Raw genomic sequence first — 27,933 nt, 5'->3', positions numbered from 1 at the left:
TCTTATATATAAAAAAAAAAAGACGAAATACGTATCAACTTTTTCTTGAATTGTGTCACACCTTTTGTTGTCCCAGCGTAAACATGTTATGTGTCTGCATGCAGGAAGCCATCTTGCCTTGCTTTCACAGATTGAAGCACGGTGTCAGCAGCGACCCCAGGTGTCTGCATTCACACAGGACGTGTTTATTGTCACACCACTTAACAGCACAGAGAGTTTGCACAACTCAGGACAGGAGTTAATATCTCAGATGTGTGATTGGACGGTACAAATACATAAACACGTCTTTGTAGAAAAATAGCAGCTAAAAGAAAATAAAGTGATAACTGTGCTTTGCCGGTAGTGCATATTGTATATTCCAAGCGTTTTTTGTTGTTTTTTTTGACAACGTGAACATGAACCATTTACAGAAAGCATTACAGGCTAGTTTAGTGCAAACTCATCACATCACAACTTTATACGTGAACCATGTGGTCGAATATTCTCCATAACTGCTGTTCTGACATTTGATTGGTACATTTTGTCTCCTGTATTTTCACGTCTCAAGTTTCTACAAGCGCCTGTAGACTTCCAGACTGCAATAGTTTTGAAAATGTAAACAAGTCATATCTATTCATTCTTTAATGCTAAACATTAAATTAAATTCATTAAATATTCTTTGTCTCTATATTTGACATTCCAGTGTACGACTACTAGTAACTGTATAATAACCATCATTCATAAACGGCACATTTATAGCTAATTAGACATTAGTTAATAGTTATTTGACTGTTTACATACAATGAAATGCTTTATCAATCATTCATTACACAATTGCAAAATTTAATTACATCAACTCTATAATGGCCATCCAAATAACGCTTATAGATAATTACACAGATTTATTCACTGACCAGAACAACCAGAAGCACCAAACATCAGTTGTAACTTAACAATAAAAAATGCCTAACAAATGGTTTATAAAGCATTTCATTGTTTGTTTACACTCAAATAACTATAAAATAAAGTTTAACTAACTATAAATTTACCATCAATCAATGACGATTATTACAGTGTTACCCAATTAATCATTTCATTATCTTAAATGTTTGCCAAGGAGCAGGGAAAATATAAATATAATCTGTACTTCATATATTGTTTAATGTGCAAAGATTTGCAATATGTAGGGATGACTAATATGTAAATTGGTGCAACAGCACCACTCTGTGGCAGCTGAGCTGTAACAGCCTGCTAAATGTATCTGCCGCTGCAACGATGTCAATCATTTCCAATTCTGTGACTTTAATCGTGGGTGCCTCTGCACCTTTAGGTGTTAAAGACAAGGTAGGTGAAGTTCTCCTGCTTGGGTTTGGGGCTGAAGTTGTAGTGTCCAATGCGGTTCCTTTGGTAGTAGAAAAGGCATAAGAAACCAATGATGAAGAAGAGCGACAGGCCGACTCCAAGGCAGGCCATTCCAACTATATGAAGTGTGTCATATCCGTCTTCAAGGGCTTCTGTAAGCATATGTGTCAGGTATTAAAAGCAGTAAATCCACAGTGAAAAGGAAAACAGTGGTGTTGGATTAAAGTCACTACTTTCAACACAAAATAGTGAAGACATTGTTTAAAATACTGTGACTTTACAAGTACTGGCTTTCAACGCTTTTGTTCAGCAGCACTCTCTCACTCCGGATGAAGATACCTCAAATAAATTTGACCAGGTTCAGGGCTTTTGAAATGCTTGTTTTCCATCAAGTACTTAAACTTAAACCTCTCCACCAGACAGATGGCAGAGACAGCAGCACTACTGCCATTATTCAATTTCTAAATGGCCTATTCAAATTTAAACACTTGGGTTTATAATGGATGCTGAAGGCCTTGATGGCTGTTGTACTTTTAAAACTGTCCGGTTTGTCAGTAGCAGAGTAGAAGCTGGAGTGTCATTGTTGGGTCAGCAGTTTTGACTGGGTGTTTATATTCTAACAAAACCTCATATCACATAAGAGTGACATTTTTTTTTTATAGTGGATTACATTATTCTGTGTGAAAGTACTCACCATCATCTGACCTCATCAGAGGTCCAGCAGAACCAAAACCATTTCCGAGTGTGGTGAAAGACCGAGCGGTTCTTTGTCGACAGTCCTGCAAGAAAAAAAACGAATGCGAAGATGACAAAGGAGAAAATCCCTTCTTCTCCACAGTTCAGAATGATTTTTTTAGAGTCTCTCTGGTTGATTCCATTATTTTTAAACGGGATGTACTCACAGGCACACAGGTGTCTGATCCGATCTCTGCACAGATCTGAACCTGGCAGTGCAGATAGATCACATTCAGGTTGACGAAGGAAAATATCTGCACAGACACACGAGATATGCTGGAGTTTCCGTTCATCAACACTTTGGTGTACGGGTTCACGGAACAGCTGCGGAGACAAAGACGGCAAACTGAGAAACCGAAGCAGCAATTTCCATTTTTAGTCTTAATCTGCATCTGACGTGGCTGTAAATTGTGTCTAAACTGACTATTGAATGACAATCACATACAATATTCAATGGTCTGTTTCAGCTTTCAGAACTTTATATAAACACACAGACTCAATGATACCATCAGCTGACATTTTTTCAATACATTTTAAACACATGTGCTGACTAGTTGAGTCAGTGCATTAACTTTTTGTTGCCATATTGTCATGAAATTAGATTCATCTGAATGTCTAGGAAGCAGAAAAACACTTATCATCATAGGTGCAAAGCTGTTTGCTTTCAGTGACAACATCACCCCAACTTAGTGTTGCTCATGTTAAGGACAAGCTTATATTTGAATCGGTGTACTGCTGTACAATATAGTGTAAGAAAGATATGAATTTAACTTTCAGACAGGGACCTCCTATCACAGTTGCATTCACCACAGGCAATGGGCTCAGTTCGGATGGTTTTAGCAGCCTGAGAAGAAACACTGCTGGGCACACAACTGAACTCAAACTAAGCCAACAAAAATCAGTTTGAAAACAGGGGATATGGTATGGAGGCGAGTGACAGAGCCTGACCACAACTCTAACTCCAGGAGTGAGAGAGAATGGTAAAGGTATCAGTAAAATAATTGGTAATAGCTATGACTAAAATAAAAATAATTAATACATATATTAGTTACATTAGCCATCTGAAAATACTTTAAGAGTGATAGTACTGAGTGTAGAATCCCACCTGTTCTCTATGAAGGTGTGGCTGATGGTGTCGACAGGGTTTGGGGTGGGAGTCGCCCAGCATTTGGTGATGACCACTTTGATCTGGTCTGATGAGGTGTTGAGGCTGACTTCCACCACCACGGCCTCATCTGGGGACAAGCTGTAGTTGTAGGGTAGCGGCATTGAACCGTTCATGAGCTGCACCCTCACCTGGAACGACCCCAAGCCCATGATTCCGTCTTTGATCATGTCATACCTGGAGAGGAGTGAGAAAAACACGCATAGAGCCCAATGGTGCAACAGGACCGCAGTGCCAAATCCACCAACCAGCACCTCAGGTCACACTCACAAATCAACATGTTATATCTTGTTTGTTTAATTTGATTGTTTTTTTAAAATGATAAGTGTAAATGCAACAAGTTGTTGTTTTCTTGGCTGGGACCAGTTTCTTGCCAACCAGTGTGGAGGAAGTAACTGATGGGCTACAGGTTAATTACTGAGCTTCAGAGTTGCTGATCGGCAGATTTTGCTTCCTTCGAACAGTGCCAGGCTAGCTGTTTCCCCCCATTCCCAGTATTTTTGTTAAGTAAAGCTAACTGTCTGCTGGCTACTGTTGCATATTTACCATACAGTGGTTCGGAGCAATATCAATCCTGTGCTGTAATTCTTGGCAAGAAATCAATGAGCATATTTCCTAAATCTAAGTGGTATTCCATAGGCAACTGGTCTTGTTTCACCTCTCATCCAAGAAGCTCCTACTGCTCTAACTCACTGCGGGGTAGTAACAGGCTTTGAGCCCTGCGCGGGTGTGTCCTTACAAAGTCCTTAGGGTCACATGTGAATTCTGACTTCCTGGATGTTCTTTCATTTTCCTGTACCAGGTGACCGGCGGTCCTCCCTTTTCCTCATCTTAAATAAACTGAAACAAGTCCAGTTGCCTACGATATGACTGACAACCTTCATCAATATATGATCTAAAATGCTGAATTATTGTCTTAAAATGACCAGTTGGATTTAGTGGCATCTAGTGGAGAGGTTGCACATGAATACACCTCCCTTTCCAAGCGTGCAAGTGAACCTATGGTTGCCTTCAGGTAACATCCCAAATGTAAAACAGCCTCTCTACAGCTCTTGTTTGGTTTGACAGTTCATGGCGCAGCAACATGGCGAACTCTGCGGCCACTAATGCCAACAACATTTTAGATATCATATTCCATTTCTGATTAAAGATCCAATTAATCCTACACACTGGACCTTAGGAGTGTTCATGATGTGATATGGCAGTGACAAAGTTCTACATCTGGACATGTAATTCATCAGAATCACGTCAACTGCGTCCAACTGAAGCGTACCCCATGGAGCCAAAGTCAGCCGAGATGACCATGTTCTTCGTGTAGGCACACATGATGGGAACCTCCAGACGTATCCTTGGCGTCTCCACTGTTCCACTGGGTGAGATGTACTGCTCCATGTTGTTGTACAGGGTTACAGATGCCGTGTAGTGAGTTTCATTCTAAAACACCAGATGTCACAAGCAGTTTGGGTTATTTTCAAATGCAAAAAGTTTCTAAAATGCAACATTTTGCGGAGAAAAAAAAAAAAAAACTCACATGGACAAGACTAGTAGCGCACTCATTCCAGGCCACGGTCAGCTGGGCATGGGTGGCGTTGCCCGCGTTGACACCACATTGCGGCAATCCCAGATACAGGGCACTCTCCCTGATATTGGTTCTCAGAAGAAAATTTCTGTCAACTGTCACAGTGATGGAAGCAACTCTGCACTGGACAGAGATGGCCCCTGTCATCGAGGTATTGGTAGCAGTTCTTGGGGCGGTGGCATTGGTTGTGGGAGCTGTCGTGGTGGAAGTGAGGCTGGTAGAGACAGTTGCAGGGGTAGAAGGGACAGATGTCATTGGAGTATTGGTGGTTGTAAGAGTGGTGATGATTGGGGGAATAGTGGTGGTTGTAAGGATGGTAGTGGTGGTTGTAGGGGCCGTAGTGGTTGCAGGGATGGTAGTGGTGGCTGTAGGGGCAGTGGTGGTTGTCAGGGCAGTGGTGGTGGTTGTAGAGACAGTGGTAATGATCGCTGGAGCGGTAACAGTTGTTGGTGGGTCTGTACTGGTGGTTGGGGTAATAGTAGTTGTTGCTGGGGCAGTGGTGGTAGTGGTTGTTAGGGCAGTAGTGGTGGTCACCAGGGGAGTGGTTGTTGGAGCAGTGGTGGTGGTGGTTGTTGGGGCAGTGGTGGTAGTTGTGGTTGTTGGGGTAGTGGTGGTAGTTGTGGTTGTTGGGGCAGTATTGGTGGTTGCTGGAGCAGTGGTGGTGGTGGTTGTCAGGACAGTAGTGGTGGTGATAGGTGCAGTAGTGGTGGTTATAGGCGCAGTAGTGGCTGTTGCAGGTGCAGGAATGGTGGTTATAGGCGCAGTAGTGGCTGTTGCAGGTGCAGGAGTGGTGGTTGCAGTGGTAGAAGTGGTGACAGCTTGACCAGCGGTTACAACCGGGACAGCTGTTTGCGTGACTGGACCATCGGTTGTGGGTGTTATTTGAGAGAAAGCGGTGGTGCTAGCTGTAGAAAACACTGTGGGAGTAATTGTCCCAGAGGTTGAGGTCACTGCAGAAGACAAACATTTACTCTGTTATTATTTAGTTTACATAATATTTGTGAAAATGAGTCCTCCCATTACCGTGCTGTGAGTCCGTACCCTGACAGGCTCTTCCAGGTCTTTCAAGGTAGTTGTCTGTAAATCCGTCTCGACAAGCACACGTGTACGACGCCCAGGTGTTTGTACATTCAGCCCACTGGGAACAGTCATTTTCCCCTGAAGCACATTCATCGAAATCTACAAAACAAAAATAATTTGGCTCTATAATTCAGGCTTTATGTTATCCTGAAAAAGGCCGACGAGTACATTCGTAGTCCTCACTTCACGACACCCCTGTGTCATTGTGCTGAGCACTAAAACACGGAGGCAAGGGGTTTCTCAGTCCGTGATTTCTATGATTTCACCCATTTAGATAGTTTCTTCCTCATTCCTCTGACACATTGTTGACTTTCAAAGAGAGGTGTCATAAACCGCTGCTTTATCATAGCATCTTAACATTCCTAGGTATTCAGTTTTCTTTTTTTGAATGATATTGACTGATACTTAGTGGTATGGAGAGATATTTCCTCTGTAACAGCTGGCCGCAGCTTGGCAGCTTTTCAGCCAAGACACAGGTGATGTGAGGTGACCCAGTAGTCAGCCTTCGTCCCCACAAGTTCTATGATGGCATTTTGGTGTGTCTGAGCCCTTTAGTTTTAGTCACATTGTGCTGACCTCAATCCTGCTCCCTGATTTATCATCTGGTGTTTCCCCAGAAGTCATAGTGACAGGTGACCGACTGACTTTGAAATGTTGCTTACCGAAAAAAATGTGGGTTTCTCTGGTTTCAATCATTTGGGGGAAACATCTGGGGCAATATACCTACACAGCTCAACAAAATATAGGACATGGGTCTTGTTTTCTAGACATTTTAATGCAGAAAAGTAACACATCATATCTCTAAGGGTGTACTCCATCACTTTTGTGTTTGACTCACAAGAGTCGTTTTGAAAAATAGTCATAATTGACACAGCAGAGGCTGAGTATGGGGAAACACTGCAAAACACTGCACCCTTCACATCCCCCAGTTTGACACAGAGGCTTTTTGATAAGAATTTGATGTATCCAAACCAAACCTGAGATAACCCTGATGATGTCATCAGGGTTTTTTTTTCTCAGACTATGGGAAGCCCCTTTAGACAAAAAGAAGACCATATTCAAATGTTTCTAGTAGTAGTACTGATCTAAACTCATCTTGATGATTAAAATCCAACTTTGCTTAAAGTTACCTGCAGCATTCTTAGACTATTCTTTCAACCACATCCCACGAGTTTTAGCTACTGGCACTGCTTTGATAAAAAAAAAAAAAACACATCGTCAGAACAGAGATTAGAAAGAGATTGTACCGTTTATGCCTGTGTTGTCTTTATCCACAGTGTACTTCGTGCTGTTCATCAGGGAGTGCAGCAGAGCATCGGACACATTGCTGATGTCTTGGCTTTGACTTGGAGTGAAGATGATGGTGAAGTTGACCACCACGCTCCCCGGGGAGAAACCTGTGATTTGAATTCTCACGTAGCCTGAATCCACCATGGCCTTCATCTCCGGAGACAGAGACTGGTAGATCTGGAGAAAAACAGCGCCGCGGTCAGAACACAGACGTGTTTAAAACATGGAGAATTTTTATTTTTCAGAAATTATATTCTGTCACTGATAATCCTTGTAGCACATGTACCTCATCTGTAATGCTCTCAGTGAGGCTTCTGTAGGCCTGGCTGCTGGTGTTGTGCAGCTCAGCAGTGAAATTGATGTTGGTAAGTCGTGCTGTGGCGTCAAGTGTCTGAGCATCTGCAAAGAGGAAAAAAAAAAAAGCCTTATAAAGCCTGGTAAAATGAGCACATTTTTTCCATAATGAAATGGCAGCCCTCATAACACCCATTTCCAGTTGGTTTAAACTGTAATCTTGTATTCTTCATCACACATTAAGTATTTTATCACTAACTGCTCCCTTGGGGAAGTATTCAGTAGTAGCATCTCATCTTATTTTCAGTTCTTTTGCTGTGGCTCAGAAAAAAAAAAATAGATATCCTATGTTGTTATCCTTTCCCCAGAAAAATAGACTGGCATTAATGCTAAGTTTTCAATACAGACACATGTATCTGTATATGTGTATGCAGAATCAGTAGCTTCAACATGCCACTGTGATTTCTTTAGTACAAACTGTAATATTACCAAAACAAAAATTTTGAGTCATGTACTCATTATGCATGAAAGTAACGATTTCATGTAATGAATGAACTGCCACCTCTCAGCTACTCTATACACGAACTGCAGCTTCGTGTACTGTACTGTATACAGTGAAACCAAAAATCAAAGGCACAGGAACAATCAACTCCTTTTCTGTCCACAGTTCTTACCGGTCCTGACCGACATATGGAGGGTGTTTCCTTGGCCTCCACAGGCAAAAGGTGTGACAGTGGCATGGTAGAGCACCCCAGGCCTCAGTCCCGACACCTTCACCATCGTCTGACCGGTTTCCCAGTGTTGAATGACCCCTGACCCGTCGCTTAACGCGACCTGGTAAGTCTGGTTCGTCTCAGACCCGCTGGACCAGTAGATACAGAAGGAGGTTCCATTGACATGTGTCGACCATATTCTGGTGATGCTGGGAGGAGCTGGATGGTGGTGGCGGGTGGTGGGGGAAGGAGAGGGACAGGTGAACATTGTGGTTAAAGGAATATTTGACAATTATTGGGAATTATTGCTCTCTTAGTTACCTGAAAAAAACAGTACCCCTCCCATGTCTGTGTGGTAATATAAGGCTATATCTAGCAGCCAGTTGGCTTAGCACAATTACTGCAAAGCACTAGGGAAAACGGCTACCCTGGCTCTATCTTCCTATTATCTATTAAACTGTAACAATGTCCAAAAACATAACTGTTTTATTGACGATACAGGACTGATAACTTTAGAAACATGATTAATTTATTTGGTATGTCCTCGCCCTGGTTCACTTACCACTTTCCCCCCCGTGTGCTTCAGTCCAACATGAACTGAGTAATGTGAAATGTACTTCCTTAATTTGCGGTCACATGACTTGCTGGGTCTACTATGACTACTTTTGTTTACGGTTACCTGGATACAGCAGGAGGCTCATTTTATCCACTGACTCACACCATTTTCCCCAAACAGAAAGTATTTCTTCTGAAAACATCTGAGGTGAGAAATAGGCAATAAAGTGGCACAGTCTTGATTCGCATGCGCGGCGTCTGTCAGTTTGATGCGAGATAGCTGAGCTCCGCTTTGACACCCATCGCTAAGACGTAGTTCTGAATCCTTTTTGACGATTCAATCAATAGATGAAAAGTAATGCGTTCTTAAACCAAGTGTCTAGAGGGCTGATCGGCACCTTTTTGAAAGTGTGAAAACACTGTTATGAAAACAAGTATTTCCTCTCAAATACCACCCACTTCTTTGGCTTTTAAATCAATACAGGGTTTTTTTTTTAACAGTCTAGAGATAAAAAAAAAATAAAATAAAATGTTTTCTTACAGCATGTGGTCGTTGAGCTCATGCTGGTGTAAAATGCAGAAGCTGTCCACTGCGGAGCATGTGATGAATTGTAAGGGACAAAGCTCGCATTGCCCAGAGCTGCAGTCACGCTGGTCTCGGCGGTGCTGAGGAGACCTGTGGTGCTGAAGCCCTGAGGGTCCTGTGTGGTGTTGGAGGCCGGGGTGGGCGTCGGGCTCATGGGTGGTAGGTAGGTAAGCGGGGGCTCCGTGGTGGTCGACACGCTGATGTCAGCTGGGAAGAAAGAACAGAAGTTGCCTCAGATGTGAAATATTAAAGGAAAGGTTCACACAAAAAAACGAAAATTCGGTAGATTATCACCCCCACGCTGATGGACACTTTCATGGTCCACAAAAGATTTCTGGAGCTTCACAGCAAAACAATGTCGCAGCATTCTCCTACAGCGAAGCAGATGGGAAAACAACAACTGAAAGAAAACAAAAAAATGGCTCTGTACAGCTCATCTCTCACTTAATCCAAGATTCCAGAAGCCCCGAGTAGACAAATTGATTAATTGAATAAGGAGAAATCTTTGCTGAACTTCGTCTGGCGAGGATGCATTAGCTTGACTTTGCATGAAAGGTGTAAAAAAAAAAAAAAAACATCTTTCAAAATCATTTTGGGATCTCGGGGGCTTCTGGAATCTTGGATTATGCCGGACAAGCTAAATTGAGTCATTTTGTTTTTGATTTTTGCTTCTATCTACTTGAGTCGTTTGGGAGAATGCTGCAACACTGCTTTGCTGTGAAGCTCCGGAAAGGTTTTGTCAACTATAAAACTTCGCCCGACTTCCAGTCGGCATGGGAGGTAATGTTTCTTAAGAGTCGGATGGGTCCAGCCAGCTGCACTGTTTTCTTTCCTAAAGCTCATCACAGATGTATTTGAATTAGAAACATAAGATTTTTTTTTTTACACTAACATCATAATAAACAATGGGTCAGGTTTTGGCTTGTCTGCAGTGATGACAGAATGTTGTCATGCTAAACTTAAACACAATATCCTGCTTCAGTTGGCTTGAGGGACTGCTTTAGCTCAAGTCATGGCTAACCAGGTTACAGCTCAGGCCTGCCATCGTGCACCCACGTTGCAAGATGGCGGTTCGCTCTCCGCGGGTTGGTTTGTGCCGAAGACAAGACCCGCAAAAGCCTCACAGCATCGTTCATACCCCACCACAACGTTCCTCTGTTCGCGCTCGAACGTTTCTCGTTATCTTTACATAACTAGTGTCTGATGATTTTTTTTTTTTACCGGCAGCTGTGTTTTTCCAAAATTTCACCTTTCAGCGAGCGAGTGAGAATGCGAGGGCATTTCCTATGACATAACCCTGACAGGAATGTGAAAGTGAGCCCACACACTCATTTACTCACAAAGAAACACACAACGCCACAGCTCACTTCTCTCTCTTTAGCTTCGGCTCCGGTCTTCTGCGGTAGCTGCTTAGAAACCATGTCGCAGCTCGACGCACATTTACGCCTCGCAAGCGTTTACAAATGTTTAGGACTTTTACACCTCTTTTTTTTTTTTTTACTCTGGAGCTTGGTCAGTGCTATACAGTAACAATTCGTTTGTGAGAGTCCTTCAAAATCTTTGCACATTTATTACCTTGTGGTTGCACATAGTGTCCAAATTCAATATGTTTTATAATATGACAACACTGTGGTTTGAGATCTAGTTGGGTTTTGACACAGAAACACTTGGTTAGGTGAGTGGAGGATCACAGTGTGGGTTGAGATGATCACTCTCACAAGATCTTCCGTGGGTTCGGGGTCACCATCTAGACACGACCGCGGGAGCTTTGGGATGAAGACTGCAGACGTTGCTCACAGCTGAAAAGCTCTTTTCTCTTGAAAATGATTTGGCTTCTTAGATTTCTGTTTTTATTTGCAGACATTTCTCCTGACGACATTAAAACCGATCGTCAGTTAAATCTAATGCAGCGAAAGACCGTCTTTTTGTAGCCCAGACATAAATATACCAATATTCACAGGGTTTAAAGGTTCATTGTTGACTCTGGAAATGCTAGTTTATATTTTTGAAACATTTTTCCGCAACTTAACATGTTAACGCTAATATAATATTTATCTAATGGCTGCAAAATGCAGCAATCTTTTCGTTTTTTTTCCCATACTTACATTATTATGGGAAACATGATAATCAATCTATAAGTTAGTGGACGATACAAACAACTCCATTGTTCTACCCATTTGAAACATATGGTAAAACAAGTGGCATGATAGACAAATACTATATCTATTTTGCTTTTTTTTTTCATCACAAATGATAATATCTGCTGAACAGTTTGAGTGAAGAGCTGTATCTTTGAAAATCTAGTCTATAAATTTCAGAATCTTAGTAATTAGTGTGTCCCCTTTTAGCTATAGTGACAGCATGCACTGGGGCGGGCATGGGTTCCACAAGTATGTGCAAAATGCGATGACTCGATACTGTACACACACACACACACACACACACACACACACACACACACACACACACTGCCAAACCTGTACAATTGGCTCCAGGGTTGCTGGGGTCAACATCCATATATCCTTGGTGGCAGGTGCAATAGTAGGAGCCCACTGTGTTGTTACAGTCTGCATGAGGCGAACACTGACGGAGAGCCGGGTGTGCGCACTCATCTACATCTGAAATTGGAAACACAGACATGCGAAGATGTTGCACCGGAGTTACAACTACACATGGATTTGTTTGCAGTAAAAAAGATGACAAGGTGTAATGTGAAAATTGAAAATGAATACTTTTCTTATAATAAATCATAATCTGAAATAGCCATTTATTGGGAAAGGCTTTTAGCTTGTGAAACGATGGATTATTAGACGAGGCATTGTAAAGGTTTCAGGTAACAGTGCTGTTAAACTGAACCGTGCATGTTGGTACTTGATTCAGTTGTCTCCCTTGTAGGCTGTCTTTAAAGGCTAGGGTCAATGCGAGGTGGCCGAGAATAATGTAAGTACGTTGTGTTGCTCAGATAAAGCATGGGGAAGGAAATCATTATCAGTAACTGTACATTTTGAAGGTAACCCACTGTGTGTTTGAGTGTGTGCGCAATGGCCTTCTTGTTTCTGCGCCTTTAATGCAAATGTAGGATGTATGATTGATTCATGATTAATATCTGTGTGTGTCTGAAGGAGGGCTGTTGGTGCACGTGCACACGCTTGTGTGTGTGTGTGTGTGTGTGTGTGTGTGTGTGTGTGTGTGTGTGTATGCACTGGCCCTGGTGTTATTTTCCTCTATTGCAGGAAACATCCCACAGATGACTGTCACTCAAATAGAAGTGGTGGGAGAAGGAAACTGTGGTGCGGCTGAGTCATTTTTTCCTGAACACTGTGTTCTCCGCAACATGAATCACTCGCAAAACTCCACAAGAATGTCATTTCTCTAAAGAGAAAAAAGAAAGAAAGAAAAAAAAAATCCCCCCAAGTGGCTTGACAAAGAGGCGAGCGCTGCAGCACCGAACGACGGCGTCCCCTCACCTTCCACTGTCACAGACGACACCTCCTGTATGTGTTTGAGGAGGAGATGCAGCTGCGACGTGACATTGTGCAGTGACAGAGGAAAGTTGCCGTCGATCAGCAGCGAGGTGGCGGTCCTGTAGGGGTGCACAGGCCACGTGCTGAGGTAATAAACCGACACATCAGACTCCAGAGCTCCAGTCACCTATCAGTGATTTAAAAAACAAAAACAACAACACACACAAAAATGGTCTTTGTCGTTCTGATAAGAAAGACATCTTCATTTAATTGAATGCATTGGTATGCCTGTCTGTGTTTCAATCATTCAGCTGTTGAAATGAACAGAATAAGCAGAGCAAGTATTGGTCACTGGCTGGCAGTCTTGGCAGCGTAATCGTATTATATAAGCAGCAGAGGTCTTAGTGGCTGCAGAGGAAGCAGCGTTAGTGTTAGCAGTAGTATTACCATCGCTTGTAGCAGTCTCGTGTGATTCAGATGTCCTCTGGCACTGGACATCAGCAGCTCGTAATCTGCCTTCACTGTCACCGTTGCATTGAAACGGTATCCTCCATTCTCAGAATAATTTGTGGAGCCTGAAAGGTGCAGTTTGAAGGTTCAGTTCACCCAAAATCATGAAGCAAAACCCATAATTTCTCACCTGTAGGGACTCTACGGGGAGGAGGGGGGGCGTCTGAACCTCATGGTTCAAAAGCAAGCGACAGTGTTAAGTTGATTCATCCTTTTGATTATAAAAATGTAAGATCAAGCTTGGGAGGGTAACTTTAATAGATATTCCAATATAAACAGACACAGTTACTAATAGCGCATTTAAAAATTGCGTCGGTAACCTAATCCAGGTATCACAGTTGTAAGGCAATGTAAACTGATTACTTTCCACTTTGGATTACCTAAAATTTCCTGCACCCAGGTGTGCATAAAAAAAGCATAAAAATGTTGGTTTCTGTTTTCTGTTTTTTATGTCAGTAATCCCCTTTATTAGTAGCCTAAATGTATCTGTAATCCAATCGTATTTATTTTCGGTAACTTTAACGGAACAGTAACCCTTGTTACACAATCTAGTTACGTGTATTCTGTTACTCACCAAGCCTGGTTGAGACGCGCATGAAATTGCAAATGGCAGATTATTTTATCCAGTTTCGAAATTATGGCAAGTCTAGTGCCACTGTAGAGCCACTTTAATATTGAGATATAAAATCAAGCAGACACAGCTCTGTGCAGCCTAACCTCAGACTACCCTTTCTTCTTCCAGCCATCCATTATCTATACCTTTAAAGCGTTGTGGGGAGGTCGCCAGGTCATCACAGGGCTGACAGACAAACAGCGATTCGCGCTTGCATTCACACCTACGTGCAAATTTTCCAGTCCACGATTGACCTAACCTGCATTTCTTTGGACTGTGGGAGGAAGTCGGGGTACCCGGAGGAAACACACGCGGACACAGGGAGTACATGCAAACTCCACACAGAAAGGCCTCAGCCAGCCGGTGGGTTTGAATCCGTAAGGCAACGGGGCACCACCATGCTGCCCGGCCTTTCTTCAGCAGAGAGAAAACGCACTTGATTTCTCCTAGTTTTGGGCTAAAAGTTGTGGAATAAATAAGTCAGTCAAGTAAGTTAAGTAAAAGCGACTGTACTTTTCCGTAAATAAACCACAAACCTTACTCTAAACAATTTTCAGTGGCAACGTCCAGAGACCATGCGAGACCATGAAACTTTTGAAATGAAAATTAAACATCCTTCATGTGTAACTGATAGCACAAGAGTCAGGTCACTCATGTTTTATGACTCCTGTCTACTTGTGCTACTGTTCATTACCTTTCAGCATGAGCTATTATCCTCTAATTGTCACTTGTAGCCATGGTTACACGGCTAAAGTTAGATGGACTCACTTTAAGTGACACGTTCCAGTACTTTGAACACGACGAACAACATTCCCCTCACCTCACTAACACTGTGCTGTGTTGTACCGAGGGAGACCAGCGAGACCGATTCGGGTGAAAGTGGCTTCAGTAAAACTTAAAACTTCACCCAAGAAACTAAACTAACTGTATACTTTAGTGACAATTAAAAACAATCAAGATGCATACTAACTTGCAGGCTCACAGCAGAGGGAGCGATCCGATGTCTGGCAGCATTTTTGCCATCCTGGGCAGTCCATGTCCCACTCGCAGACCTGACATCCAGGATACGATCCAACCCCACCCGGACAGGATCCTGGCTTGGCAGTGAACTCCCTGCTCCTGTTTACAGCTTTCGTTTGGAGGAAATAACATGTTACAGGCCATTTATCAGCAGCGTGATATTTGAAGCTGTGTGCAATTTCTGTGCGTCCATCTGGTGTCTTGCACAAAGTACCGCACGCTGAAAGGTCATGCTGATGACTTGCGAGTTTACAGTGTGTGGTGCCATATCATTACATGTTACTTGTACAGAGACACGTGAAATCTGACAACAAACTGAACATTTTCTGCTCCTCTATAACCCCCTAGATGGATAAGTGATGTGCAGCACACTCACGGAGGGCACAGTAACGACCAACTTGGACGTAGTCGTCGCAGCACCTGGTCGCCTGCTCCACCACCGTCTTGTACTCGGTGCGCTGGGTCATCCTGTAAAGTGTGACTGTACATGTCTGTAGAGGCAGCCAGCCGCCACATGGCTGTGTCACAGTATAGGGGTCCTTGTGCACCGCCAGGTACGTCACTTTCCTTGTCTTATTATGAATACATAGATGGTACCCAGCCGGAGACAGGCTATTTCCTGGAACAAAACACATCTTGTAAATTTGACTGTTGGTTTCCTTCGTAGTTAGTCGCTGGCTTCCTAATGGCATCAGATTTTTTAATCAGTCATTAACAATCCTCCTGGATTTTGACATGCACGTAAAGCATCACAAAACACGTCCGTCATCTAATAATAAAAATCTTTTCAAAAAGAACAGTTAAATCAGGCAAATCAAGAGGTATAAGCCCCCCCCAATGCCACATTCTGTTGTGTAAATGCATTCATTTCATGTTAATCCATCATCTGCGCAGAGGCCTACCTTCATTCACAGTGTTTTCTCCTCTACAGAGAGCCAGCAGAGCTGCAGCCACGGAGATGGAGAGCATCCAACTCATTTTTCACGGATCAAAATCTCAACCACACATTTAACGACCACATTGTACGTGCATGTTTCTCTTTGAGATGATGATAAGTGACTGTTCAGGGTGTGCTCAAAGACCAAATCCTCTGTGGCTCTGTCTCTCTCCTCCCCTCGTTGCACCATCAGTCCCTCATGGAAAAGCAAATCACGGCAGCTAGCAGGTGCTGTTAAGTATTAGTTTAATGAGAATAATTGGAGTTAGTAATGTCAGTTTGCCGATATTACAGTTTTTTTTTTTTTAATTGCAAGAATATTAGAATAGTCAGACGATGTGATAGCTTGCATTGCAATGATGTCTGGCAGCGTGACAAGCTAGTGAGTCAGCGTGTTACAGAAAAGAAATGCCCTCGTTTTACATGATTTTTCGGTGAGGGAGCTCAGGCCTCGCTTTCATTTTTCGTAGCATAGGTAATTTGTCATTTCACTCATTCTCTGGCAGAGTCAGGGTCAGTAAACATGTTTATGATGCCAGGGAGAGAGGTGTTGCATGGGAGGAGTCAAAGTCCCTAATGACTTGGTTTCCACACAGGTAACCATGGCAGTGCTCGCTATGCTGGCGGCATTAACAGCCTGTGTCAGCCATTAGTGTCGAGTAAGGAGGAGTGAGAACTTCCCTGCCATGTTCCCACATGTCTTCATTCTCATTATGTGAAGGAGCAGTGGGATACTTTGGCTGTCAAAGATGTGTTCTAAAAAAAGACCATGTCGAGATTCTGTCCTTGCTTTGACAGCGTGAATGTGAAAATTCACATTTGATGGAGGAAGATACTACAGGTTCTCCGTTCTCTTCCCTTGAACCAATTCATGTGTCCAATTTTTTCTTTTTACAGTGACTCTCAGTAAATGAAGAAGAAGACAAAGACGAATGCAGCTGAAAAAGAAGCGGCACATTAAAAATGCAGTGATTGATATAATGGTGCCCCTTCTATCGTAATGAGGTGTGAAAATGTGCTTGATTAAACGTCAGTCTGTCATTAGGTGATAATGACTGGTTACATGCTGAGGCGCTGGAGCATATGGATGCAGGGTGAGGCAGGGCTACAGGCTGAGTCAAATAAGGTCACAACACATTAAACACAGACTTACACCACTAAATAAAATACATCAGCTCAATAGGACCTGGCTGAATTACGCATGGAATGAAAATAAGGTATTTTCACCATCAGTGCCACACCTGACTCATGAAGCTGTTGCCAGGTACTGAAGCTGACAACGCTTTCCAGGAAGAGGCCTGGAGATTAAATAAACATGGCAACAGGTCCCCAGTGGATTCCAGCAATGACACAAGCCTACTGTCCTGCTAGAGTGACTCCCATTCAGACATGGATCTAATTAGTTTCATTGGGGTTAGAGGGTGACAGTTCAAACCAACCAAAAGCAATCTCTTCTGTAGCTGGATATATGAATATAGTGGTTGGTATATATATATATGAAATAGATTGGTAGATTGGTTGGTGTGTATATATATATATATATATATATATATATATATATATATATATATATATATATATATATATATATATATATATATATATATATATATCAAAATTATATATAATTTTGATATGATCACAATGATTTAATTTGAAATATTTACACTCACAGTGACTTTCTTTTTTTTTTTTAGCATCAAATTCAAATTAAATAGACAGAAACAACAACACTCAGTCAAGCTAAACAGTGCTACAAACGGACTTCATTTAGACTATTCACATAACATTTTACAAAACAGTGCTCTGGTTCACCATCAGCAATAACATGCACAGCAGCTTCAGTCAGCAGCACTCAACAGAAACATTAGCAGCAAGACGAAAAATATGACCTATCCCTTTAAATTAGACTCACTGTCAAGTCGTCCGCTGGCCCCGCCTCCTGGTCCTTTACCGGCCAATCAGAACGCAGTGCACGTGACGAGCGGTCTTTGCGATGACCTCATCCCTGGTGTGGGATGACGTCAAATTCAAGATGGATGGAATCACGACCAGCGCGCAGAAATCTACACAACACTGAATAAAGTCCCGGCTGTGTGGAGGAAAGACCATATTGACGACGGGCAGGGTAAGTGTAGACAGACTACCGAACTTAACGTTCAGGAAACATTAGCGGGGAGGCTGAAACATAGTTGGCAGAGTGCTGTGAAGGAGAAGCTTTTTCCTTTTCCTCCCTGACGTAACTCGGAAGGGGGAATTGTGCTGCTTTGAAACCCGACTAGCTACAACCTGTTTTTTTTTTCTCTTTTTTTGGAGCCAGCAACTGCGCCGTGTCAGGCCGGGCCGAGCCGCTCTAGAAAAAAACAAAACAGCACTTCCACCGGGGGTAGCGGGCACAATTCACCCCACACACACACACACACACACACACACACACACACACACACACCAACAGCTTCCCTGTCTGCACCGACTGTGTTTTCATTCCGGGATTACCGTGGCGGAGTCCATTGAAACGCGCGCAACTTTTGCCCTCTCGGTCTGGTCGAGCCGTTGTAACGTTAAATCTGAACTGCCGTCTTCTCGGGGTTTTTCCGCCATTTACCCGAAAAAAAAGAGAGAAAGAGAAGCGCGTGACGAATTTTTGAAGTGAAAGCGACGCCTCGGTTGGAGAAGTTATCTGTCATGACACATTGAGCCACGTCTCATGGATGATCTAATGCTGAAAGCCTCAGTCGACTTCCTCATAGAGAACACACACGACTCACTATTCCCTGATGTTCTCTTTACGTGGGCCACAAGTTTTCATGAGGAGGCGGCCAAGCGGTGCTCAGTTTTTGATGAATGAATGGAGCTTCTGCCCATGAACCTATTATAGCATGTGTCAACAACGTCGACATAAGTAACGTGCCTTCCGGTCTTAATTTTCAAAATAAACGCCTTAAGGAGCTACGTGGGATGTTTTTTGAGACTTAACGGGATTGTCCAAAACACACAGATGAGACAATCAGCTCCAGTATGTGAAGATGGAGTGGTTCTTCTCTTTGGAAAAGTAGCTCCGATGGAACTAATACAATAGGCCTCTCGCATAATGCGCTGTAATACCTGTTGGATGATCAACAATTGCTGTGTGCCAGACAGTGATTGATGTGTGTGCATACAGTATATGGGAACTGTATAAACAGTTTGAATGAAGTGACTTGGTGAAGTGAATTTGTGGCTTATCAGGGGATCATGTGAATACATTTCCACTTTGTTAGGTATACCTAGTCCTATAAGAATGTTCTAACAGCTCCACAAATTCCAACCTCCAGAAAGAATCTTAATATTGATTCTGACCTCTCCAGATTAGTTTAAAAAAAACAAAAAAAAAAAACAAACTTAACACTAGAAAGGTACCATTTATTGCAGGGACTGCATCAGGTCTGGCTAGGTGTACCTTGAAGGACATATGTTCAACTTAGATGGAGGGAACATGCCCCACTCACTTTTCCTTCTATTTGTGTCTACCTCACTTTTTTTTTTCCTTCAGATGAATTTTATTACTAAATGAAATATCCTTCATACACTATAGACAGAATCACCAGTGTGTCACAACAACATAAGCAGTCACTTCCCGGTACAAAAATGGCAACAGACTTGCATTGACAAAATGTGTTATAATTGGCAAACTTTTTTTTTTTTTTTTTTTTTTTGCATCCATAACTGCTAATTTGGGGTTGACTCAAACTGTCTTTTCTTTAGTCTGTGGATCAAAAGGGTGAACTAGATCTCCCAACTTGTGTTTGTATAAGTGTTGTTATTAATGAGATATGAAACCCCCAAACATGCATTTTAGATGAATTAGATGTATACACCCATAGAAACAACATCATTTTAAAAACAGTAAAACTGTATGTAGTCTAGTGTGTGAATAGGGTTTTTCTATCAGAATTTATTGTAAACAAACTATCTATACTGGGATTTCTAACTTTGATACAATACCAATGTAGCTTAAGATTTTGTTATTTTCACATAAGCTCCCTTTACTTCTTCCCATGTATATGGATTGTACTTTTGCCAACTGAGTTTTGCTTCTCAGCCTACAAACGAACTGCCCTAGCTGGTTGCTTGAGGTTGGTAAAGCTGTATGCAGGCTGAAAGAAATAGCTGCAGACAAAATGCTAGATAAAAATGTGTATTATGTAAGCGGAGGTTATCTTTAATTCAAGTGAGGATGCCCACCTCTACCCATTGCACATGTTCTGTGGTGACCTTTTATTTTAAAGGCAAACTTTTGTAACTTCCTGCATTAGTCCGTGTCACTGAGGGTGACTTCACAGCCGCATTTCCATATCTTCTGACTGCTAACATGATGTAATGCTCATAAACTTGGTGTGTATGTCTGTCTGTCTGTCCTTGCATGCACCTTGTAATTGTAAATGAAGGGTTGAAGTTGCAGACATTAACCTAAAGCTGTTATTTTAATTACTGTTTAATGTGCTGATGGTTTTAAATCAATTAATAATTTGATCTAAGAATATCACAAATACCAAAAAAATTTCCAAGCCGATGTTTTCATGTTTGTTTTTTTTTTGTTCATCTAACCGACAGTCCAGCACAAAAAGATATCTGGTTTACATGATATAAAGCAGAAAATCCTCACAAATAGTAATTTGTATATAATGTACATAATACATGATACAACATTTACTTTTTAATTAATTGACTAAACATTGCAGCTCTAAGACTTGGTAATTAAATTGTATGTTAATATTATTATCATTAATGCGCCTTTTAAACAATTATTTTTTTCCATATACACCTAATACTTATCAAGCAAGATGTCCAGGCAACACTGTCAAGTAACGTCTAAACTGAAGTCATCATAATTAAAGAAATCCATCCAAATACCAGTGAATTCCAAGGCTTCTAGCTGCCTCTACTTACCATCAGGTGGCAGCTGGAATCTTCAAAATTATGTTAAGCTGTAGTTAAAAAGTCAGATTATTGCTTCAAGTAAAAAGGATAGTGTTGCTCTAATAGAAGAGTAATCTTGTAACTTATAATTAGTTTGTTATTTTTGTAAAATATTTTCTCATAAACATTTAAAAACTCAATAACCCCTCCTATGTCACATGTTAGCATAATTGATTTAGTCTTGTTTGACTGGATTAACTTGATATAAGGCTACATCATACTATGGAATATCACAGACTACACTCTGGCACTGGTTATGTTGTGGCATGAGTAATGATAAGACCATTAGACATATCCATACATGAGTGCAATAGAGGAGGCACCTGAGCTCTAGTGGGCTATTATTGTATGTGTGCATGTGCCTGTTTATTTCTGTCTCTATGACAAACAAATTGTGTACACCATTAATGATAACCATTTGTATTTACCATTCTGCATTAAAACATGATCCTCTCGTCTTGTCTTCCAGCCATGGAGAGCCTAGTGCATTACAGCAATCCCTCCCATGCCCTCTCAGTGTTGGGGGCTCTCAATGAGCAGCGCCTTCGGGGCCAGATGTGTGATGTTGTCCTGGTTGTGGCCGACCAGAGGTACCAGGCCCATAGGAGTGTTCTGGCTGCCAGTAGTGAGTATTTCCAGTCCCTGTTCACACGGATGGATGCAGAGTCACTGAAAGTTGTAAACCTGGACTTCTGTGAGCCCGACGCCTTCGAGATAGTTCTGAATTACATTTACTCCTCTTCACTCTTTGTGGACAAAGGCAGCCTGGCGGCCATTCAAGAGCTGGGCTACAGCCTAGGAATCCCTTTCCTCACCAACATTGTGTCTACAAGGCCGCATGCTTCCTACTGTGTCTCCAGAAAAAGGCTTTCATTCTCTGAAGGGGATGAGAATGATGTGCAGACAAGGAGCGTCATTGTGTGTCGAGTACGGAATGACACAACCCATCCCTCTCACTCAAATTATCAGCGAAAAAAAACAGATAGATCATCTCCCCACTCTACTCGAGAGCCAACTCAGCCTCTATCAGAACACAACTCCTATGAATCAGTCAGAAATTCTGAATCCATCACCAGGAAATCAGCTGAACAGAGTGAAGCTGCCGAGAGGAAGTCCACCCATCCATACACCTCCATATTAAAAGGGAATTCATCACACATTGCATCTGTCAGGCCACAGCTCACATCCTCGGTGTCATTCAGTGATGCTGAAGTGCAGCACATCCGGCTGCAGTCTGCTGTTGATCACGACCCTAAAGAGGAGAATGAGGAGCAGGAGCCCCACTTCCATACCAAAGTGCCCTTTGAGGGTCAGGCCAGTGAGCCGAGCCAGACCATTGACAGGAGCGGGCCGCTCATAAAGAGCCTACTCCGAAGATCATTATCCATGGACAGCCCCGTTCCGGTTTTTTCACCAACACTGGAGCTCAAGGAGCTGCAAAACCGTGAACAGTCAGTTGTTAAAATGGCATCAAAAGCTTCTGGGCCAGAAACGTCTGCTCACAATGGCAGTTCAAAAGGAAGATCTCCCCTGGTTCTCAGGTCTAAGTACCCCAGCATGTATGATGAAGAAACTCAGGTAGAAAGAGAGGTCAGTGTGAAAGCTGAGCCCAGCAGTCCACTTGCTGACCCCATGGACATCATTCGAATCACAGTTGGAGATGCGCTGCCAGTCAATCTTAGAGACTTGCAAACAAACTATGACCAGGGCTCCAGATCAGACTACAGTTCTTTTGGGAAAAGAAAGGACAGGCCAGACAACAGGAGGTACCCATTCAAGAAGAGCAAAATATTTAAAGAACATGTCCTGTCACTCGATGCCAACGTGTCAAAAACAGTACCTCAGAGTGCCAGTGGTGACTCTAATGAGAACAGCGTGGAGCCGCCTCAGAACAAGATTTTCAAATGCTGGAACTGTCTGAAGGTTTTCAGGTCGAGTGCTGGACTCCACCGTCATGTAAATATGTATCACAATCCTGAAAAGCCGTACGCTTGCGACATCTGCCACAAGCGGTTCCATACCAACTTCAAAGTGTGGACTCACTGCCAAACTCAGCATGGTGTAGTACAAAACCCGGCCTCATCCGCCAGCTCCTCTGTACTGGATGAGAAATTCCAAAAGAAGTTAATAGATATTGTGCGAGAGAGGGAAATAAAAAAAGCCCTGCTTTGGAAATTAAAGAGGAATAAACAGGGTTTGCAGTCTGCAGCGCACACCAAAAAGAGATCAAGGCCCAGCTTCATCTGTCCTTACTGTGGGAAGGTGTTTGTGTTCCAGTCTCAGTACAGACAGCATTTAAGGACACATCCTGCTGAAAAAGTTGACCAGGAGACTCCAAACGAGAGCAGCCTCTACCAGGAACAGGATGAAGTCATTCAGCAGAAGGACACAGACGCTGGTGTGTACTCCTGTCGTCTTTGTAATATGAAGCTGTCGTCCCTCTTTGAACAGGGCGACCATGAGAGGGGCTGTCGACATGCCACCGTATGCCCCTACTGTGGCCTACGCTTCTCAAGTCCAGCGGTCAAGAAGGACCACGAGGCACATTGCAAGTACAAGAAACTGACGTGCCTGGAATGCATGCGGACTTTCAAGTCCTCCTTCAGCATTTGGCGCCACCAGGTGGAGGTCCACAACCAAAACATGATGACTGTTAAAGACCAGGCTCACATGAAGCAACACGAGAACAACGATGAGGTGTCTGAAATGCTCAGAGAAGAGCATTACAGCGATGACCATCTAGCAACTGGGAGCTCCAGAGATAATATAAGTTACAGCGACTCCTCAGGTCCGCCCATGTACGATTCAGAAGATTCCTCATCCTATGTGCCCGAGGACCTGAGCATGGGTCACCATGGCAAGCTGGTGGTGAAGGAGGAGCCTCTGGAGGAGGCCGTGAGTGAGAGGGAAAACATGGAGACTGCCAAAACTGAGCCCGAGGAGCCTGGTGTGTGGCCGTGCGAGAAATGCGGAAGTCTTTTCGGCTCTCGCAAAGACCTGGAGAGACACCAGGAGCTGCTATGCCACATCAAACCCTTCATCTGTCACATCTGCAACAAAGCCTTCAGGACCAACTTCCGCCTTTGGAGCCACTTCCAATCCCACATGTCGACTGCTAACGACCCTGGAGCCAAAGACATCGACAGGCAGCCCTCGCCTCTTTCTCCCTCCCCTCCCACGACCCCTCAAAACTCTCTGCGACTCTCCCCGCAGCCCTCCGTGCTCAAATCCACTCAGACGACGTCAGTCTCTGCCGCACTGGCCGAGGAGTCCAGCAGCCCAGAGCCCTGTAGCTCATCAGTAAGCAGGACGAAGAGGCCTGAGCTAGAACGGCAACCCAGCAGCCACAGCCCTCTGTCAAGGTCGAACAGCATGGAGAATCCAGGCGGCCCTCAGGAATCAGACACACTCTTTTACCATGCACCTTCTCTCTCTGCCCTGACGTTTAAGAGGCAGTACATGTGTAAACTCTGTCACAGGACCTTCAAGACAGCCTTCAGTCTCTGGAGCCATGAGCAGAGTCATAGCCACATGTAAGCACCAGACAGGTTAAATTATAGTAGTGCATTTCTGTTGAGAGACAATACCTAATACTAGAGTAAACACACCTCAGCCTACAAAAGGAAGACTCTGAATGTATAGCTTAGTCGCTTGCCTCCAATGTCATAAATTACAGTGGCCATGTTCATTAGAGGTGTAAACGTGAATGTGCAATCAAGTGCTAGATTCCTCTGTGAGATGAGATTATTATAAATGGGTTTATTTTCCTTTCCAAATGAGCTATAAGGATATATCTATTTTAAGCCTCTTTTTAGTTGTCTACTTGTAGTTATCTACGTGGGTGTTTCGAGAAAACAAGGTACAGAGTTGCACCCCCTTTCTACTTCAGATGTACAGTACCACTGAGAGGGAACACAGACCTGGTATTACCATCCGTCCTGAGTGATTTGATCAAAAGTGGCAAGCTCTAAGCCATTCTGTTTACACCTGGCATTACCATGCGTCTCAACATGTGTCTCGAGTGACCACTTGGGATGGGATCCCCGCAAACAAACACATACTTTTAACGAACGGATTCAGTTTTTTTGAAATGGAGAAACATTTTCTTCATGTGTGGCATTTGCCAAATTAATAAGAATGATTAAGAATTTTTTGTAGACAGCATTTTGCAAAGTTTATAAAATGTCTCCTTAGTGAACAACTAACAGTATTTAGAAAGGGAGTCCTGGGACTTTATTCGTGGGTGACAAAAGAATTGGCCTATATCAGGTACTGTGTGTTTACAGTCGGTAAAATCTTAAAAACTTGGCTAAAACAGTGTCTTCCAACAGGTGGAAAGGTAGGACACACTTTAGACACGGAAGCAGACGGGCTAGTGGAGCAATGCCACAACATACTGACAATTTTTTTAATAAGGAAAGGAACAACTTACTGTATAGCAGTTAATACAAGATCTACAGGAAGGCTCAAATGGTTTAGAATTTGCCTTAGCCGGTTTACAAAGTTTTGTTTCTCCTCCCGCAACAACTTTTAAATTTATGTTATTTGTAAGGGAGTCTGGGGATATTGCAATAGTGTGTGTTCACACACATCTGCTTAGCAGGTTAAGAGAGCCTTAACATGCAGTTTATGTAAGGGATGATGCCTTACGAGCCAGCTGATGCTAATACAGCTCATTTCAGATACAGGCTATAGCATACTAATTTAGAATGGCATACAGGCAGTTTGACTGGAACTCATTATGGAATTCCAGAGGTGCCGTATATTGAAAGTCCATTCACAGCTTCCAGCCAGTCAGAATCAAGTATTCATCGAGACTGTGGTATGAATTACAGCAAACTACATGGAAATCAGACGGTGTATAATCCGCCCTGTTGTTGTGGCTTCTAGTTTCACACACGTCAGTTGAGTTGTGTGCGTACACACTGCTTAAAGAATGTGGTCAGAAGTGGCTCAGACCACCTCTGAATGCGGTCTGAGTCACAAGCGCAAAAGCGTCTTCAATGCGCTTTGGTGGAGCTGTCACTTTTTTTTTTCTGTTGATCACTCTGCACGGATATTGCTACCAAGTGTGAACAGGGCCTTAGACTTAGAGGTACGGCAGAAAAAAGGGACAGCTCTGTACAGTGTTTTCTCAGTGTTGAAAAAGTGCTTTAAATTTTCTGGAGGCTGCAGTTAAATTAAAGAGTAGTGCTTTGCTTTTGTATCAGATCTGTCTCTTGATGTGAGTGACATCCCCTAAGGTAATATTGGTGGCCTCAACAATGTATTCAATATGCAGTTTGAATCTGTTATTGGGGGGGCACATAGTAAAAAATGTTCGCATGGGTCTTTCACGAAAGGAGGTTTTAGGCTGCGGAGGTAAAAATGAGGAAAAGGCCTGAGTTTCTGTTCTGTTTCTTTATACTTTGAATTATTTTGCATTTATTGGCTCATGTTTGAGTTACTTGTTGCCTTCGTGTCATTTTCAGTATAGCAGTTAGGTTATATCACACGCTGTACATCCAACACACCGCCTCAGACACATGTCGTTATTAGGCATTTCATTCAAGTATGCAACCTTGATGAACTGCTTCATTCAGTTATTATAATTTATCTTCCTCATTACAAGCCTGGTGGATCGTTCTCATGTGTAGTTCAAGAGGGTCAGACTGTGCAACCGTCAGTCCTAAGACTGAAGAAAATTATGATTTTTCTTTTGTTTTGTTTTTCACAGGTTAAATGACTCAACATGTCTGCATGTTGCTGAAAAAAACCTGTCAGTAAACGGTGCTCAGGCCAGCTTAGTAGTAAAAGTGGGGAAATTGTCAGTGAAAATAATGGGCTGGGTTGATTTCATAGTATCCTAAATACAACATGACGTCATTCAAGTATTCAGCCCATTATGTCAGCTGCTGGAAAACAATCTTAAATATTTATAGCAAGCAAAGCACACTGCAGCACGGCAATGTAAATTATGGTTCTACTCCAATAATAAACATGGAAATTATTGTATGACTTGGACATAGTTGCAATTTCTGATTCACTAAAGTCAGCCACCGCAGTGCAACACCAGTGTTATGTAAATACTCATATCCTGACAGATTTCTTGCAGTTCAACACATTTGGTATCTAACAAAGCTTTACGATGCTTTGATGGCCTTATGCAACTTGAAAAAATATTTTGTTGATCTTGTTTTACATTTAAAAAAAAAAAAAAAAAGCACAATGGAGTTTCAGATGACTTATGACTCAGGCTTTTCAGGGTGGTGAAGTCAAGAGGAGGGAGGCGTGAGAGAGCAAATCTTTTATTCTGCACACGGTGAGAGTGTTCCTGCTTCCTAAAGATTTATTATTAAAGATTGTGTTTTGATTGTATTCCAGTGGTTTTACAATTGTATTCTTGTACAAGTATACGGTATACTTCTGCTTCGGCTTGATGGATTAGAACTTTGTCATGAATTATTTTGACTGCTTCTGTTTGGGAAATGTTGCATTCAAAGAGTGCTCCACACAAACCAATGGGAATTTGTTTTTCCACGAAATGAGCAACGCGAGCTGCATTGTGATGTTAAATTCTTTGGAGAAATTATGTATTGATAATAGTGCTCTTAATTTCTTGTGATGAAAGCTTTTCTGAAAGTTTCACAGAGATGATTTAGAATTGTGTATATGGAAGTGTTTGTATCCTCGATTTTGTACCAATTTTGTTAGTAAACAAAGGTTTTATCTTTTTAGTATTCCTGTGCTCTCACTGCAATAATGAATATTTGTATCAAGCATTGGTTGCATAATTGTTGCTTTTGGAGAATTGCAGCTGTTTTGTGTTTAGGTTTTTCTACAGTTTTTGTGCTTCATTTCTGTAATAAAGAGTAACAATGGGGTATATACTACCATGAGTCGAATTTGAATTATTTTTTTCGCTTTTGGTTTTCAATTCTGCCTGGCTGTGCAGCTAATTTAAATCTTAGTCAAACAGAATTTAACTAGCCTAGCTTGTTTGTTGCTGCTTAAAGTACAAGTCTACCCCAAAAATGAAAATTCAGTCATTATTTACTCACCCCAGGACAATAAGAGTCAGGTAAAGTATTGTGGTCCACAAAAAGAATTCTG

The 27,933-nt window shown here is 42.4% G+C and overlaps 2 protein-coding genes across 3 annotated transcripts; one reads left to right on the top strand and one right to left on the bottom strand.

Annotated features, from left to right (window-relative positions):
* Positions 1 to 140: 140 nt before the first annotated feature.
* umodl1 (uromodulin-like 1) lies at positions 141 to 17,934 on the bottom strand. Of its 2 annotated transcripts, none has more exons than XM_037120014.1 (17): positions 17,798 to 17,934; positions 15,322 to 15,564; positions 14,896 to 15,054; positions 13,250 to 13,377; positions 12,806 to 12,989; positions 11,816 to 11,956; positions 9,294 to 9,545; positions 8,159 to 8,416; positions 7,477 to 7,589; positions 7,148 to 7,367; positions 5,862 to 5,999; positions 4,773 to 5,770; positions 4,515 to 4,675; positions 3,182 to 3,418; positions 2,244 to 2,400; positions 2,036 to 2,120; positions 141 to 1,493 (listed from the first exon to the last, which is right to left on the bottom strand). In XM_037120014.1, exons 2-17 carry the CDS (start codon positions 15,410 to 15,412, stop codon positions 1,306 to 1,308), a joined length of 3,510 nt encoding a protein of 1,169 aa, XP_036975909.1. In that variant the 5' UTR covers positions 15,413 to 15,564; positions 17,798 to 17,934; the 3' UTR covers positions 141 to 1,305. The 2 variants fall into 2 exon arrangements, with proteins under 2 accessions (XP_036975909.1, XP_036975908.1); XM_037120013.1 differs by lacking the exon at positions 17,798 to 17,934 and adding an exon at positions 15,848 to 15,987.
* Positions 17,883 to 27,719, top strand: zbtb21 (zinc finger and BTB domain containing 21). The gene is made up of 2 exons (XM_037120019.1): positions 17,883 to 18,010; positions 21,311 to 27,719. Exon 2 carries the CDS (start codon positions 21,313 to 21,315, stop codon positions 24,376 to 24,378), a length of 3,066 nt encoding a protein of 1,021 aa, XP_036975914.1. The 5' UTR covers positions 17,883 to 18,010; positions 21,311 to 21,312; the 3' UTR covers positions 24,379 to 27,719.
* Positions 27,720 to 27,933: the final 214 nt, after the last annotated feature.

This window comes from Acanthopagrus latus, chromosome 13, assembly GCF_904848185.1.
Source record: "Acanthopagrus latus isolate v.2019 chromosome 13, fAcaLat1.1, whole genome shotgun sequence".
Lineage (NCBI taxonomy): Eukaryota > Metazoa > Chordata > Actinopteri > Spariformes > Sparidae > Acanthopagrus > Acanthopagrus latus.
Note: the sequence above shows the minus strand (reverse complement) of the source record. Positions and strands in the feature narration are given on the sequence as shown.

What these genes read in the sequence shown, in the direction of transcription:
- zbtb21 (XM_037120019.1), top strand. Translation starts at nt 21,313, where the DNA reads ATGGAGAGCCTAGTGCATTACAGCAATCCCTCCCATGCCCTCTCAGTG.
- umodl1 (XM_037120013.1), bottom strand. Translation starts at nt 15,923, where the DNA reads ATGAGTTGGATGCTCTCCATCTCCGTGGCTGCAGCTCTGCTGGCTCTC. An exon ending in AGAAAACACTGTGAATGAAG is followed by an intron (nt 15,565 to 15,847) that starts GTAGGCCTCTGC and finishes GTTTTGTTCCAG; the next exon opens with GAAATAGCCTGTCTCCGGCT. An exon ending in TCTGATGAGGTCAGATGATG is followed by an intron (nt 1,494 to 2,035) that starts GTGAGTACTTTC and finishes ATATGCTTACAG; the next exon opens with AAGCCCTTGAAGACGGATAT.